Genomic DNA, 17,947 nt, shown 5'->3' with positions numbered 1-17,947 from the left:
CTGTCTTAATGCTTGCATATCCTAAACTGTGTCTTGGGTTCTGTTTTTTAAGTTAACAACTAAAATATCCTACATCATTGTTGAATTTGAGCATCAAAATTTCCATCCAGTGAAATCTTCTTTTGGTATATCTTTGTTCTAGTATTCAAGACCTCAAAGAGAGAATAAGGCAACGTACAAACTTACCGTTGGGGCCAAGTATTGACACACACGGAGAAACTTTTCTGTCACAAGAAGTGGTGGTTAACCTTTTGCAAGAAACTAAACAAGCTTTTGAAAGATGTCACAGGGTAAATTTGCTTCCTGTGATCTCCATTAATGATATAATTTTGTGCGTGAAATTAAATCTTGAGGTTCAATTTTCAGTTGAAGTGTGATAGGAAGAAAGGAAGGACATTATTAAACAAATTAATTCTCTTTTGTATTTTTCACTGAATCAGGGTGATGGTGGAAGCTAAGGGTTTGATTTTAAATGTGGATCTAGTTCTATTTTCTGGGTTTTAATACTGTCTATTTTTGGAAGAAGTGGGGAGGGTTAAACCTATTCCCTGCATTGCTTTTCTTTCTAAATTAGACCCAAGACTTGAGAAGCCTAGAAGCCTTTAGTGTAAATTTTTTTCCTGCTTTAAAAATATGGAGAATAGTTCAACAGTTGTTTTCCTGTGTCAAATGCCATTTCTTCTAGCATTAGAGAATATCACCAATAAAATGCTGAGAGGAATAATCTTGAACATGGTTTACCTTGGTAACCCTCTACTGTTCTTTAAATGCTTTAGTCTAACAAAAAAAAGTGTTTTCCTTCTGATTAAATCACTGGTTTTACTGCTTGTCAATTACTGTTTGTCTGATACTTTAGTGTAAATGAAAGCCCTTGAAATTTAATTGCAAACTTAAATGCTAGGGATTTTTTATTAGCTAACTACACTGATTTCTAACAAATTTTAATGCCTCTAACATTCTAAATCAGCTTAGTGCAGAAAAAGTTAACCTTTTAGATATTTAGAAGTTTTGATATTTTATAAACTTAGAGGGGCCAATGATATAACAAAATACAGATACAGCACCGTTACCTGTACACACTGAGATGACCACCTTCCTAGTAGTGAAAGTCAGTGACTGCAGGGCAAGCAGGTAGATCATTATTTTTCTCAATATGGTAGTTGCTAGAAACGGTTGTTAAATTCATGATATAAACTAACTTTTTCCAATTATGCACAACTACTTTTTTTTCCTTTTCTTCCCCCCCCCCCCCCCCCCTTCCTTCTGGGATCAGAATTTTTCATACTTGGTCTGAAAACGATTGTAGGTATTGGGGGTGGAAACCAGGAAACCAATGATAAATGGATCTCAGCATATAAGGAGATTTTTGGAATTAAAGGTGTATAATTTCTCTGATGTCATACATGCTGCTAGGGTTTTGTTTGTGGTCAGGGCAACTCACTATGCAAAAGAGAAGTTAAATATGTCCCTGACTAGCTAATTGAGTATTTATATCACATGACAGATGCATGCAGGTATGCTGTGTCCCAACTGTGACTGCTTTAGAAAAAATAAGTTGGTAATTCTGAATGTAACCGTACATTGCAACATTTCGGTGTTTGGAAATCCCTGTAATGGTGTTTTGTTGTTGGGGTTTTTGGTTTGGGTTTTTTGGGAATATAGCAGAAATCTTTGGCAGCGTTGTTATGTAAATTAACTTGAGTTGCAATAGTAATCTTTCTTACTCCTAGCTTCATAATGTCTTCACATAATTCCTTAAAAACCAAAGCCGTATATCTTATGTGCAAAAGCCCTGTCGCGTTTTTCTTTAGAAAAGGGATTTACTGACAGGTTGCTGTCCAAAATCCCATGTTGCCTACAGCTCATGAAGGTACAGATGCTGTGTGTATATGTGGGCATTACTTCACTTAATAAAAATTTTCATGCTCCGTTGACTCCAGCTGAACTGTGATAAACGTAGCTGAAGTTCAGTCTGTATTATTCTTCTGCAGTACTGTGGCGGTGATAAAAGAACAGCTGCACTGGGCAAAACTGGAGGCCCATCTAACCCAGTGTCCTGTCTTTGACTATGGCCAGTGGCAGAAGCTTAGTAAAAAAGAAAAAAGGCAGGGCATGGATAGAGTCATCTTTCTTTGTGTACAGCATCCAGCGGTATGCAGTTTAGGTAATTCCTGAGATTACATCTGGACAATTGTGTTTTAAGGACTATTAATTAATATCTTCCTTTATTATTATTATTACTATTTTATTATTAGAAACTGTTTATACTTTTGCTTTCTGCAGCATCCTGTGGTATGTTGGCTTTAGTTTACTTGTTAATGCTGAAGGGTTTATTGATACTAAAGGCTGTTCCTGAATACTTCTCTGTATGAATGCTTTTAATTTAGAATAAAATTCCAATTATTCTGGAATACTTGTTACATTTTAAGCTTATCCCCTACGCAATATCGGATAAACTTTCAAATGTATGTAGAACTGACCTTTAGGATAAATTTTTTTTCTTTTTCTTTAAAGCTCTCTGATCCATCTGACTTACCGAAGAATGCTTTCAGAATTTTTTCTATGCTTGTAGAGTTCTTATGTACTGAACACATTGATTATGCATTAGAAACAGGCCTTGCTGGTGAGTATAATATTTTCTGAGTATTTCATCTCATTGGCCTTTTTGTGCAGGTGATTTTTGCAGGTCCTTGCTGTGTCTTATTGATTGGCCTTGTTCAGAATGTATTGGTTAAATGAAATTCATTTTGTGTATTTGAGAGTCAGCATTTAATGTCTTTTAAAGTGTAACTTCCATTTGGGGAATTGATGCGCAGATGGAAACATGCTACTGTCCTCAGAAACATTTGTGTCACATAAATTGGGACATCAGCACTCCCTACTGATTTTAGTTGTTCTCTCTGCCATAGCAGGAGAATATTTTTATATTAAGGCTTAGTGTCTTACGTTTTGTAAGAATTCCATGCTTGTTGGTGTACCTATGCATTTTAAAGAGTGACAGTAAATAAGAAAACTGCTTGTATTAAAGAAGTTTAAATCTTGACAGTGAGAACCTCTCTTTCTTACATGAAAGCATAAAACTCGTGTTCTGAAGAAATATTTAAATTGACTGTTCCATTTTGCTTTTAGAAATTTTAAAAGCAAGATATTTCTATGCTTGTGGTTATTACCTGATATAGCTATGGGAAGTATTCTGTATATGGCACCATGGTAAATTTTTGAAACTCTAAGCCTGTGATCTAAGCATTCATGGAAAAATTCTGCATATTTAAAAAATCATCATGCTAATTATATGAACGGCGTATCATTACAATCCTAATGAAACCTTCTTTGCTTTAGGCATTCCCTCTTCTGATTCAAAGAATGCAAATCTGTATTTCTTGGATGTTGTCCACCAGGCCAATACTATTTTCCATTTATTTGACAAGCAGTTCAATGATCATCTGATGCCATTGATCAGGTACTTTATTTTGATTAGTATTTCCTTTGTGAATGGTCATTTTTGTGAAGAAAGCAATTTTTTTTCATCATTTCTGTTAAGAGGATTTTATTGTTGGAGTGGTTCAGCTAGATGTGTGGGAAGACAAAATGCTGTAATGAGAGGGGGGGAAAAAGGGAGGTTAAACAAATCGGTACCTTGGAGAACTAATGGGAGAGAGGGAGCTCCAAGAGTATTGATAGGAAGGAGAGGTAAGTTGCTCCTTGGAGACCTCACTGCTGCATTACAGGCCAGCACTACAGGGGGTTTGTGGCTGCACCTGGGGTTGAGCTGGCAATATCAGGGCTGCTGAGATTCCTGGGGTACCTCACAGGCTCTGGAGAGGGAGCAGCTGGCCATGCCTTGGGAGCCACATGCGAGCTACATGAAAGCTGCATGTTGTTGGGAGCCACGGGTTGGATACACTCGAGGTAGAGCACACCGATGTGCTGTGAATTAGTGTGCGTGAAAAGCTGGGTTTGCTCGCTCGCCTGCCAGGGGCTGGCAGCAGCTGAGAGGCACTGCTCAGTGGGCACAATACTGCCTAAAGCGTATTACAGTACTGCCCATCCGCACTCAGCAAGTCCTGCTCAGGGTCAGATGGCTGTTCAGGCTGTTGATTTGTTGTTCTGAAGTCAGCTAACTCCATCTAAACTAGTCCTTTCTGATGGGATGGGAAATGTTCACAAAATCCTGTTGTAAGTAGCGCATTCATCAGACAAATTTTTTTTGATACTTTAACACTGTCACATGCCCTTTATACTGTTGCAGTTCTTCTCCTAAATTATCTGAATGCCTTCAGAAGAAAAAGGATATCATAGAACAAATGGAAGTGAAGCTGGATATGGGCATTGATAGGCAAGTAGAGATTTAAACTTTCTGTTAATCATTAATTCATGTAAAACTCCTTTGTGATGTATATTAGCTTTCCTTTTAAGGATGAGTTATTTCTGAACACAAAATTGTTTGGGTTTTTTTGAAATTTTTTTTTTTAAAATCCACAAGTATGCATTATTGTGCATAGGAAGTTTAGATTTTTGTTTGTTTAGAGGGTCATGTTTTCCATGGCAGATTTCTGATCCATAAATACTTCTGTAAGGACATTAAAGGATTTTGGTTATGTTGAGAGAGTGCAATAATTCAGTTTTACTTTACTGTCTCAAACTACTTTTTTCTCCTTTAAAGGAGGGAGGAATCATGATTGAAATAGGTTAAAGACTTGCAGGATTTCCATTAGGAGCAAAGTTTGACAAAAATAGGTTAGATGATTTGCTTGAATCTGTGCAGTGCTATGGATTAGACCTAGTCATAGAAGTCTGTAGACCTGGAATACTTTTGATTCTGACATTGACTGGCTTTGAGGTTGTGAGTGACTCATTTAATCTTTCTTTTTTCCATTTCTCCAAATAAAAATGGGGAGATAGCTATAAAAATTGTAAATTAAAATCATAGCTGTTTTGCAGCAGAGGAAAATAACAAACTTATTATTAGCTTAATATTAGGAAATGGAACAGTTGTGTGATGCTATGCTTTGGTCCGGGAAGCATGTAGCGTTCCCATATTTCAAAGTGGCATTTGTCAACCTAGAACTGTTACCTAAGCTTTCTGTGCCTGTTTTCTCTCTGCATTAATGGAAATAAGCGATCCTGTGGGTAACAAGGGCTACTCTGGAAATTATTATTGAAGTTCTTGTAAGGATCACACCATACTGTAAAGGGATGAGAACAGCACGGTATAGGAAAAACAGGCATTGCATTTGCGTCCTGCTGGGTACTTTCTGCAGAGAGATGAGGAAGAGATTTGATACATTATTTGCACCTGCGTTTTCTGCAGGTGCAAAAAGAAAGGTGGAGATAGAGGATGTGTACTGGCAATTGAGATTTTAGCTGCTCTTGCTGGAAGTGACCTCAGAGGTTTAAACACAAAGTTTGAAATACTTGAACCATTGAGTCCATAAGCTCAGATCTAGACAGATATATGTCAGTCATCAGCATTAGAATAGTTTGTAACTGTAAAATAATTAATCTCTTAAAAGTGATAGTAAGGCTTAGGAGAGCAAGTCCCTGTTGGAAAATGGTATGTTCAAAGGTTTGTGGATGGAGACTTCAAAAACGTTCGTGCTTTGGCACATATAAAAGAGAGATTAGTTTTGAGATGAATGTTACATGTAAAATTTGTTTGTGTGCCTGCTTACATGCTGCTTTGTGGTGCCACTGATGCTGTTGAGAATTTATTGTCTTGCTTAAAGGAATGATTTACCTTAAAAAATAAAATCAAATTTCTAAATGTTGATGGTTTCAACATTATTCAATCTGAGAAAGTCCAATAGCAGCTTCTTGAATGGCGTTCATAGCAATTCTTTACCTCTGTAAAAGTGATTTATTAGCCAAACAAAATTAGTTCAACTGGTTTTCTTTCAGTTTGTATTCTGTGTAAACAGCCTTCTGGGGGTATTTATTGAAAATGGAAATTGAGGAGAATGCAAGATATAATTTCTTTAAATTTCTATTAGTATGTGGATTGTTGAATGAAGGACACCTGAAATGCAAGGCTGAGCTCTATGCGTAGAAAAGAAGTTTTTTCCCCTCTTTGCATATATATATTCTCTTCCCCTTCACCCCAGCTTGAATCCTTCAAGGCCTGTAATGGCCTTGACTGTGTTTTCTTCGTGGAGGTTGGAGGAGTGAGGGGGGTGAAGAAAAGGGGAGGGGGAGAAAAGAGAGGGAGGGAGGTTCCTGGCAAAGGTAGGCACTGAGGGAGGTATGCAGCCTCTTTCGGCTGCTTTGCTGTTTGACCTTTGGTTTGGACTTAAAGTAAACCAAGGGCCTTGACCTTAGATAATGTTCTGAAAAGATAAATCCTGTGAGGGAGAAATAAATGACACTGTAAAACTCTGTTAGATTTCTGAGAACAAGAGAAATACCAAGGTCTGGCAAAGGAAGAAGTTTTTCCTTCCCCCCTCCTTCATTTTCCAAGTGTTTTCTGATGCTGGCTTCCGAGTAATACACAATGTGATCTAATTCTACTGAACTCTTTGGAATGCTTCCTTTGGCTTTCTGATTCCCTCTGCATTGAAGAATGCTATCCAGTTTCTCCGAAGAGCTGGATTTGAATGGATTAACTTACAATTAATGTGTCCCCTTTAAAACCAGCTGGCCAGCATGCTGTGTGCTGTGCTCCAAGACACTGAACTTGGAGGAAAAAGTTTTTAGAGTTGTTGGGTTATTTTTGGCTGATTCTCCTTTTTCTAACTGCTTACATAAAATCAAGCGTATCTTCTCTATAGAACTGCATTGCAACTTCAGAAGAGTGCATATGTGTGTGTGCATGTCTGTTAAATGAAGTATTTCCTTTGACATATCCTAGTACTGCTTGCTTCTTATAATAAATGTTTGCTTTTAGTGTATCTTCTGTGGATTACTCAAATGTTAGGTAGTGGGTTTTTCTCCTCATTGCTTGATGCTGCTTGCTTTTGTATAGAATCATATTAGTACATGTAAATATAAAAATCAAGGAAATTAAAATGTTCCCTTCAAAACCCAATCTGTATTTGTAACTTTAAAGGACACTGAATTGTATGATTGGACAGATGAAGCACATCTTGGCTGCAGAGCAAAAGAAGACAGATTTTAAACCAGAAGATGAAAACAATGTTTTGATTCAATATACTAATGTAAGTAAACTAAGTCCCAGCTCATCAGTATAGCTTCAAATGCTCATGAGTGTTATCAGGTACAGGATGTTCCTTACCGAACATGCATTAGACAACATGTGCATTTGATTAATTTACTTACTTACTCCATTTTGCACTAAGCACCTCCAAACTCCATTGTGGACTATTTTCTCAAGCTGAAAAGGAACATTAGCAGTTTCATATCTAGTGTCAGACACAAATCAGTAGGTGCTGGACAAACTGTCACATTCTTTCCCTTCCCAAGAGGCCCAGGTTGGGAACAAGGTTTCTAGCTGATAATTAGCTTTAAGCTATCAGTTTCAGAAAATCAATTATCAGGTACTCTCTAGTTGCTGGGTGCTTTTTCCTCTTAGAATGGCAGGAGCATGACAAAGCATCACGGGTATGGCATGAACATTCCTCGCTGCACAACGTTGTGAATACCACAGAATCTCTCTGAATCCCAGCCCAGGGGCTGCTGAGAAGCTGTAGTGCGGGGTTACGTTGGACTCTTGTTAGGGAACAATGCAGAGAGGAGTAGAGAACAAACTGCAGTCAAGGGGAAGAAGCCTGAGCGTTGCCTGAATACCTGCAGCCAGGTGGGAATGGGAGAAGTGGAGCAGTAGGACGTAGAGTCTGGTACTATGTGGGAAGGGTGAAGATGCCTGCATAGCTGTTAATTTGGTTTTTAATCACTTCCCCCTCCCCCCCACCCTTTGATCATTGTTTGAATTAAAAGCCCAAATTCTGAACTGATATGAACTATAACTGAATTGAATATTGTCTTGCATCCATCTTTCTATTCGCATTTTTGCATCTTTTTGTGGCAAATACAAAACTCTTGGAAAGTTATTAGTTGGAAAATTACTAATTGCAATGATGTGTTGTGGGAACTTTAAAGACTTAGTGACTGATGTTCAGCTTATGATGTGAGAAGAACAGATTTCTTGAAAGTGAATTACCCAATTCTTTTCTTTTGTTCTTTTTTTTTATTTAGGCTTGTGTTAAAGTCTGTGGCTATGTTAGAAAACAGGTGGAAAAGGTTAGAAATTCTATGGATGGTAAGAATGTGGACACGGTTTTGATGGAGCTTGGAGTTCGTTTTCATCGACTTATCTATGAACACCTACAGCAATATTCCTACAGTTGCATGGGAGGCATGTTAGCTATTTGTGACGTGGCTGAATACAGGAAGTGTGCCAAAGACTTCAAGGTAAGAATGTACAGATTGGTGATGTACAGCCATGCCGAAATTAGTAGCAGGACTATTTTTAATCAGAAGTTTTTTCTTCATAAAGAGTTTGTTTCTGTTTGAACATCACCATGTTGTATACTGATGTTACATATTCTGTTACTATACCAGCAGTTTTTTATCATGTCCTAAAGAGCAGCTTCCTGATACCATTTTACTGCTTGCGGGCTATGTGTGTATATTGAAGAAGAATGGAGTTTGCATTATTATGTGTTCTATGTATAACTTTGCATGCGTGCATATCTCCCTGTAGGTGTGTGTGTGTCTATATATATTTATGCACACATGAGGAGACAATGATGGATGTAAATCCTCTGTAGGGAGGAAGTTTTTTGAAAATCTAGGTGGACATTGTATCACAAGAGTTCAAGCAACTCTAACTCTTAATATCTGTCTTTCTCTGTTTTTCTCTTGACCACAGATTGCGCTGGTGTTACAACTCTTTGATACCTTGCATGCACTTTGCAATCTTCTGGTTGTAGCCCCGGATAATTTAAAGCAAGTTTGCTCAGGAGAACAACTTGCTAATCTGGACAAGAACATCCTTCACTCCTTTGTTCAGCTGCGTGTTGATTATAGGTCTGCTCGTCTTGCTCGTCACTTCAGCTGAGAGCATGGCAAGAAATATTGTACCTTTGGGCAAGCCTCAGTTGTTAGAACGCACAGGAAATGATTTCTTACCAAACCATGGTTGTAACTTTTGTGGAATAATGACTGTTCAGAATAAAGCAGCAGCCATATTTAAACATGACTATGTAGAAGGCGAGCAGGTAAAAATCTGAATGAGATTTCATGTAAGCTAAAGTTCTCCCGGTGAAGAATTTTGCAAATCTACTTGCTACTGATTTTTTTTTTTATTGGAAACATGTCAGTGTAGGAAAGCAAGTGGTGCATTGAAAGTATTTTAGTCTTCAATATTGAATTATCAGATACCATTTGTTAGACTTGAACTACAGACCATAGCGTAGGTAATGGATTACATAGAATAGACCAGTGTAAAAACATTCTTCATCAATTTTAATGACTTAGACTTCAGCACAGCTAATCATAATCAAATTATCTTTGATTGGTGTTTCTAAGTAATTTCTTTCATTTAAAATGTTATCCTGCTCAATGTAATTTCTTGCTCTAATTAATTAGCTTGGAATTTCTTTGAGATGTAGGAGTAAAAGCAACACTATCCCAGAAAGATGTAATTCATTAATTGTGTAGCATTCTCAACACGACTAAAGTGGTGAAAAGTTTTGGGGGTTTTTTTGGTTCTTTGGCCTTTTTTTTTTTTTTTTGTACCTAATAGTCAAGGGCCCACCGGAATGTATTGGCATGATATGATCTGACATTGTTTCTGTTTGATACCGGCACACTGAATTTATATATGCTCCTAAAGTAAACGCAGCTGCCTTGCCTAAGGCATTCTTATTACAAGGTGAAGGTTCCCATTGTTGGGTTAATATAACAGAGCTTTCTCCTGTCTCTTGTTTTGTATGTAAATAAATTCAAATTATAACGAAGTGAAAGGATAAAATGTAGCCCAGTTTTTCATATCTGGGAGGAATGGACAGCAGCTCTAGCAAAAACCTAGAGTTGAAAATTCCTGTGCTGAAGATACTTGATTCTCAGTGCCTGAGCAATATAAAATGCTGAAGTGTGCGAAAGCTTCTCTTCCACTGATCATGATTTTAATATTGGAGACAGGCTACTTTTGTGTCCGTTGTGCTCCAGCGTTTATTCAAGGTGTTTCTGAGATGGACCCATAGTGTGCATATAGTGAATTGAAGCAACAGTGGTGTTGAAACATCTGGGGTAGCTTTTCCACAAGCAGTTGAAAATTGTTGTAAATAGACCTTTGTTCGGAGTGAGCTCTTGCGGAAAACAGGTTGGAACTGCTGTGGTTTGTGTCTTCAATCTGACTTATATCATCCCTGAACAAATCATCTGCAACACTTTATTTCTGTTGTGGGCTCAGCGTATGTTATGGAAACTTCTTTCTCTCCCATCTTCAGAACAGTGTTTCTATAAATCTACTTTATGGGTTGGTCAAATAAAATTATTTTCCTCTTTTGTTAATGAATTCCCAGGTGTAGCCACTATTGACAGACTTGTGTGGAACTTCTCTTGGTTAGTTGAGGTTCTTCTGCTTCATTTTATATTTAGCGGAGTGTTATATCAGTAAACAAGAGAACGGATGCCAGACTGTCTCAAAGTATTCGGGGAGACTGGCTGCTTCGTCGAGCTGTGTAGCTCTATTCCTTGGCCATGGCAAAGCCACAAAGAGTTCTGGACACTGGAGGAGGCACATGCTTGTACTGCTGCCATTTTTTTTTCAAAAGCTCTGATGTGAATTCAGATGATACCTCTCTGTTACCTCTGTAACTGAAAGCCAACAATTTTAAGGCTGTGGTTTTATTAACCAATACAAAATCTTTCTACAAAAAAGTGTCAATTTGTAAACACTTCAGAACAGTGAACATCATCTTAAGATTGCAGATCACAGAAGTGCTTCAGAATTTGTTGTATGATTATTTGAATTATTTTAAGGTTGTATGAAATGTATTTACCATATTTCTTGCTTCATTAGCTGTGTTTTCCATGCATATGCCCAGTGCAATATTTTCATTTTGCCTGTTAACAGGAGGCAGCAAAAAGTAGGTGAATACTTAAACTTAGATATGTAAACTCTTCCTCAATAAAAAGAATTTCCTCCAGACACTTTTTTCATTTCATTTCCATGTTCTTCAAATATCTTTATACTCAATTGTATAAGCCCTTCTATTTAAAAAAAAAAAAAAGAAGAATAAAAGTAATTTTACTGACCAAATTTATCACTGGTGTGAGCTTTCCCTTTCCCCTTCCTTTAAAAAACCTCCCCATGCACACACTGAAAGAGTTTCTATTTCTAGAGAAGACTACGTTGTCAGTAAGTTTACTTTACAATACAGATTGGATTGGGATAGGGCGGGGAACTATAATTTTCACACATTTTTAAGTTTAGAGCTCTTATAGCATGTAATTTGGGAAAACATTTCCAGTGGCTTCTGAATACAATAAAGTACTATCCAAAGTACAAATATGCCTTTTAATGTTCCTGTAATGAGTTAAAAGTATTGCCTTTCTAATGTTCGCTCCTAGAACATAGGCATTTAACAGGCTGGCAGCCAAATGAATGCCCGAGAGGAGGTGTGTATGTGTGTGTGTAATTATGTTGTCTACAATTGGTGAAAGTGGCTTTGCAGTAAACTGTTGTAGGCTGGAAAATCAGCTGTGTTTTTACAAGTCCTATAATTTATTAACACGATTTGGTATTGTATTCTGTTTGTGTATGCACAGAGGGCAGGAAGGAGTTGGTGTTCTGTAAGAATATTTCTCAACACAAAAATATAAAAATCGGGGAAATGGAAGTGCTTGGAAAAATAAGGTCTAGATATTTAGAAATAAGAGGGTAAGAAGTGAAGAAGACATGAACTAAAAGGATATGGAGAACAAGCAGTTTTAAATGAAGTATCACAGCACATGGAAGGAGGAGGTTAAAATGTGAGTAAGAGAAACCTGACGTACACTTCAGCCTGGGAGAATAAGCAGGATTCTAATTAAAATCTCTTCACAGCTATGTCCCACCCTGAAATGAAGTGAGCCTCTAGATGAGGGGGACTGGCTAAAATACTTTGGCGTGGAGCTGTTCGTTCATCTTGAAACTGTTGGATTCAACAGGAAGAGGCCATCCACACCCGAGTGTAAATCTGCCGTGAAGGGTAGGCAGCGATGCTGTGAACGTGAGCTCTGCTTATTTCCTCTGTGAGGGGTAGAAAGGCATCAGCAACATGCAGCCTGATGGAGGGAAGGAGAATTGGCCAGAGCTGAGCTTTTGTTTTTTTTCTTTGAAGGCTACAGCGATCTGGAGAATGGTAAGTGACACTTGACTTGAGAATGGCGCGGTGTTGAGAGGTGGCAGATCAGTCTATCTCGCTATCGGTAAGAGAACTTGGGTTTTGTTTTCTTTTTTTCCTCTTAGCTTTAAATCACTGGATGCTTCAGTGTTTAACTGCCGTAGATAACTCACAATTTCCGTTGCCTAAGGAGCAGTCCTCTGCCATCTAGCTGGTTGCTGGGGTGTTGTGATTGAGTGTTGTCTGAATTGATTGCTCCATTTCTGTAGGAAATGTTGCAAATGTGGCAAAAATGCTGCATCTTACAAAGTGCCCTTAAGGGGGAGAGGCCTGTCTGGTTCCTTCACAGGTCCAGTACATGTTGGCTTGTTCTTCAGAAGCTCGTACTTCCAGGTTTCTCAGCCAATATGTGCATGTCAGTAAATCTAGCGTACTCAGTTTTCGATGTCATGGCATATTCCAAAACAGAGAGGGGTGCTCTTTGGATTAAGTTTTCACGGCAATAACTCTTAATTTGGATCAGCACTTGAGTTAACCAGTCATGGATAGGGAAACCAGGCTGGTGGTTTTTCCTGTACGAAAGAAGCAGGTATCTAAATAATTGCTTGCCTAATTTTAGATGCAGGTAGCAGCACTCCTCCTTTGCACTTCTTGTCCCAGGAGCAGTAGGGAGGATAAGCCAGCACCAAAAGCTACTCTTCTAGAGGACAACTGAAAGGTAGGAGCCCCTTTCCTGTCCTCATTTTCTGCTGGATAATGGCTTCAAGGCATTATCCACCACCACCACCTCTGTGCTAGTTGTAAGTGGAGATAGATTTGTGTTTCGCTATCTACATTGGAGTATTCTGTTTGTTTTTTCTTTCCCAGTGTTTCTACACCTGTTTTAAGGAGGGGAGGGAACCAGATCTCCTGCCCAGTCATGTTCACTGCTTTGCTCGTCTTTTTTTTTCCTCCATCCTAATTTCTTTTGGTGGTAGGAGATTTCTATACCATGTCTTCTGCTTATCTTAGAGTGGGGAAGCAGCTGTGTTTGCCTGTCGTCTTTTCTCTTGTATGGGGCACTGCTTACTCTGTGTCAATACAGCCCTTTAGTGCATGTGGAAGCCTTGGTTTCTACTTTTATTCTGTTAGCTTTACGTCCCTATGCCCTGTTTTCCTTTCCAGATCTCAGGATCGCACTATCCTTTCCCCTCTGCTACCACACTACTGGAGAAAGAGAAACTTTTAACTTTGCAGTGTGGCTTCTAGGAGACCTTTACATATTATCTAGCGGTTCTTCATCCACATGGTAGCCTGGTAGGAGAAGGAGTTTAGCTCCCTTCCCCTTTATTCAGCTACCTTCCCCATATTCTCTCATCTCTGCAGGTCTCTGTTACTACATGCTCTCTCCTGACCTGGCTGTACAGTGCATTATATAGAAACTTCATGTAAGGGACCAGCCATTTTTTGGGGGAAAAGTGTCAGGTATCTCAGCTTCAGCATCCTTTAGGTAATGTGCCAGGAAAGTAACATGAAATGTAAAGGTGAGCCACCTCTGAAGAGTATCTTTGAGAACAGCTTAATAAACCAAAATGAATTGTTTTGATACTTGAGGGTCAAGATAGTTTGAAATTTTATTTGTAATTTAAGTTTTTCATCCTGATTTGGGATGAAAATAAATTTGAGACTACTTTATAGCGGTCCCAAATCCTGCTCATCTGCACTGCTACTTCCCCTCTGAAGTGAGGAGACCTTGGAGCAGAGGCTGCAACGCTGGCCGAGCCGCAGGCTGTGGCAGTTCCCACCCTTGCCATGCTAAAGCCTGTCCTGGTCCCAGCCGAGCAGCTCGCCCCTGCTGTGAGGGGTCAGCACGCACGTTCTCTGCCTGCCCTTGCCCTCCTCTGGTTGTGTAGCCTCAGCATAGAGTAGCGTGAGGCTTTTGTGTCACCTTTGTGCTACAGAAGAGATCTTTGCTTGTCCTGCATAGGCTGCCCAAAAGGGTCCAGTAGCTCTGAGCTACAGTTTGTCATCCTTGGAGGTTCAGGATTGTTCCACCGTAGTAATGTAATTTTGGAGTATAGCCTGTGTGACTGTCTCATAAGACACTTGGCTGTAAGTGCCGGCTTGTTCAGTTGATCTTCTAATATACAATATTATTTGAAAGTTGATCCTTCCAAATTTTTCTTCTTGAAGTGTTAAAGCTTCTCGGTCTTCTTTCACTGAAAACTGAAATTGTCCATAAGGCTGCTGGGGCCACAGCGTGAAAGAACAAATGCTGTTTTGGGAGACAGGCATCATGGCAGCAGTGGCTGCTGAAAACAGCCTCATGCTGTGTTTTGTTGTTCTCAAACCTGGATTTAGCAAGGATAGAGGAGAGAACGGACTAAGAGATGTCGGTCCTTTTCATTCCTCCCCTTTTGTTTGCACAATGGGGCTCTGTAAGTTGTTGGGGCTGTTTCTGCTCCCCACACCTTCGTCAACTGGCTGTTTGCACCACAGTCTTCCCTTGCAATTTATTCACCTTAAGCCCACCTCATCTGTTCTCAGGGCTGCTCTTGTCCTTCTCAGCCCTGTCCCAACTTCACTTCTAGCCAAGGGCATAGCCTGGCACAAATGAGCCCTTGTGGTGTCTTGGTTGTACGTCTACTTTTCCCATTCTGATCATCAGTCCGTGGGGGACAGGAGCTGCTGTTCTACCAATGTCCAGCTTCATCAAGGCCACCTCATTGCTTGAAAAGAAAGGTGAGATCTTCTCTCCAGAATCGATTCATAGGTAGATAAAATGCACGGTGTCAGGGTAAGTAACTCCTGCTGAAAGACATGGTTAAGGTTCACCTCAGTTGATGCTGCCAGTTGAAGATGGTCATTTTGAACTCTGCACTGTTTTGATGCGTGGTATTTGAGTGTTGTAAAGAAACCAGCTAATATGAGTTTGTGTTTGAAACATATTTATAATATTCATTTTACTGTAAACAATTCATTAAAATGACTTGCTAAGTCTTAGACAAGTGGATTTTTGAAGGTCGCTCATTTTACTTATCCACCTAAAGTCAATTTGAGTATGAATATATAACATTTTACTCATAATAGCAAACAACTTCAGAGAAGAGACATTTATTCTGGAGGCAGAGATTCAAACTAGACAGCAATGATGCATTACAAATATATAATTATTTGCACTAATATTTGAGCAGGTGGAATGGATTAGTACATGGTCAACATTGCACTGCTGATAACATGTATTTTTCTATATTAATATGTACTGTGCAACATGTATTAAAATTGTCAATAATTCATTTTAACAGAGATAGCAATATTTATATTGCTGTGTTCTACAGACAGCAGAGTGAATTGTTAAAATGTGCAAAGCTGGGCTAGATTTAACTTAACTTTGTTTCCCAGTGTGTGTGGTTTTAATTTCTCATTTAAAAAAAAAAAAACAAACCAAACAATACCCTTCAACCTAGGAAGATTTTTGCTCTTCTGTGGAATTTCTGATCCAAATTGCTTTCACTCCTGCCCTCTCTGGTCCTTGTTGTCACTGGAAAATCCCATATTAAACGGGAAGTGCAACACGCAGTGAGCCACTGAGTTTTAGAGGGATATCTTGAATTATGTTGTCTGTAAGTGTTTCTTGACATTTGTTTTGTTCCGAGTTGCAGATATGGGGTTGTATTCAGGAAAAAATTGATTTTGTTGCTTTTCCCTCCCAGGGATGTCTGTCTGCAGGCAGGCAACTGAGTTGCATGCAACAGCAGAGTTCAAAGCAGCCAGAATCCATGCATCCATCTGAAGACTTTGAAATAAATTCCCTGTCCAGCCAGACGGAAGTTCAACTGGACTAGTGAGTCTCTCCATTTTTGTGTCTTTTTTAGTACACGCTGATATATATTAATCTCGGAAGTGGCTGTGGGGATGGATTGCTCCTTCCTCTCGTCTATGTAACTTGTTTATTCTGAAATAGTGTATTACATTTGAAAAGCTTCTTTAAATGTGTAATGGCATCCTTCTGTGGTGTCCGAGCATCTGCCATAAATGCCTGCATGAACTGAGCCCCCAGGTGAGACTAAAGAAAAAGTCTTGCTTAGCTGTTGAGAATCAGCTTGCTGTTTTTTAATTTACTTTATTCTTCCTGCAACAGTGAGAGCCTTAAATAGTAATTTTGAGGCAGGGCTTGAAGTCCAGGTCTTCTGAAGGAGACCAGAAATAGCTGGCTTATGTTCGCTCAACATATAGGGCGCTGTGCCAAATTCACTGCTGGTGTGAGCAGCTGTAACTTTGCCAGCTTCAATGAAAATATGAATTTTTAAAAGTCCATAAGCACGTTAGACACATACCTTTGTCTTTCCACAATTAGTTTTGTTGCTTACATAGCACGAGGCTTTCTGTAGTACATAATCCAATGCCTAAATATAGTAATTCCAATGCACTTGAGATCAATTAGATTTGTACTTTTAAACTCAGTTTTGTCTATAAAGATAATGTTATATTGCTGAAGGGATTTGGTATTTAAAGTGTCTGAACAAGTCTAAGTGGCTCTTGGGCATTATAATTTTTATTTAGCTGCTTTTAGCCCAATCACTAATCAAATTAAAACCTACCATGACTGGTGTATAACTCAGAGCAGACAGTGGAGCGTGTTTAGCTGATAGCACTTAATTTGTTGGCGAGTGAGGTGCTAAGGTGGTGCCTTTGTTAGCAACAAAGAATGCCTCTTTTCTGAAAATTGAAAAGTAGGTTAAAGTGGCTTTTGGGGGACGAAAAGACATATGTCCAAGGTGATGGCAGTCCCTCAAAGAAGGGCAAAGATCCCTTTGAAGTCTTTACGTTACAAAGGCACTTTGCTTTATAGGAAATTACTTTATTTGGTCTTAATAAATAACGATCCTGTAGGAATAATACTGCCGGTTGTGTGTAGGGAGGAGGGGAAGGACGTGAAAGAGCATTCAGTTTCCCTCTAGGAAATTATTCCAGAACGTACCCTCAGATCAGACCACCAGAAGGTGAACGCCTGGTGCGGCAGCGATATGATCCAAAACAGTTTGTTTCCCATTTAAGACACCGCGCACGTTGAGAAAACCCAAGCTATTCTTTGTGCAACTCGTAATTCTCTCCATGTTGGTGTTTTCAATTCAGGCCCACCATATGAGGTAACGATCAGGAAGGCGGGCAGTTTTCTGTTTTGTTTCATGTAAAAATGGTACATTTAGAAACGTTAGGGGCCTAGCTTAAAAAGAGAAGGCAGAAAATATAATGATTCAACGGGAGTGCTTAGTGCTCAACTGTTCAGCCACGTTGCAAGGGCAGAAATCAACAGCAATGTCAGCTAAAGCAGAGAGCTCATCTTGGTTCTTTATTTCCAGGACTGAATAAGGTCCTAATCAGGCTCAGGAAATGTCTGGCCTTTACTCTTAGAACTTGTAAGAGTCTGTCAACTTGGTTTAAAAAAACTGCATGAGTTATATAGTGTGCTGTCAGATACACTCTTATACTTGTCTTGAACTTCGAATTGAAGTGTACTTTCCTTTAAGTGCCGGCAAATTGCTTCATGCCATAAAAGACGAGAAATGGCTCTCGTTCTTGAGCAGAACTTTTTCTGTATAAAGTAGACATAGAAAGAACTAGATGTGCTGAGGAAGCTAGGGGAGAGTGACACAACATTTTTTAATTTTTTGTTTTAA

General features: G+C 39.0%; 1 protein-coding gene across 3 annotated transcripts in view; it reads left to right on the top strand.

The window, feature by feature from the left end:
- Positions 1 to 11,203, top strand: part of EXOC5 (exocyst complex component 5) — a 29,438-nt gene extending 18,235 nt beyond the window's left edge. For all 3 annotated transcript variants that reach the window (XM_075150807.1, XM_075150804.1, XM_075150805.1), the window contains 7 exons: positions 143 to 290; positions 2,515 to 2,623; positions 3,340 to 3,460; positions 4,250 to 4,336; positions 7,043 to 7,151; positions 8,149 to 8,364; positions 8,825 to 11,203. In XM_075150807.1, the coding sequence (XP_075006908.1) occupies positions 143 to 290; positions 2,515 to 2,623; positions 3,340 to 3,460; positions 4,250 to 4,336; positions 7,043 to 7,151; positions 8,149 to 8,364; positions 8,825 to 9,013 (979 nt within the window). In that variant the 3' untranslated portion in view covers positions 9,014 to 11,203. The remainder of the gene's footprint in view (positions 1 to 142; positions 291 to 2,514; positions 2,624 to 3,339; positions 3,461 to 4,249; positions 4,337 to 7,042; positions 7,152 to 8,148; positions 8,365 to 8,824) is intronic.
- The last annotated feature ends 6,744 nt before the right edge of the window (positions 11,204 to 17,947 follow it).

Source organism: Calonectris borealis, chromosome 5 (genome assembly GCF_964195595.1).
Source record: "Calonectris borealis chromosome 5, bCalBor7.hap1.2, whole genome shotgun sequence".
Classification (NCBI taxonomy): Eukaryota; Metazoa; Chordata; class Aves; order Procellariiformes; family Procellariidae; genus Calonectris; species Calonectris borealis.
The sequence above is the reverse complement of the archived record's forward strand: the minus strand, read 5'-3'. Positions and strand labels throughout refer to the sequence as shown.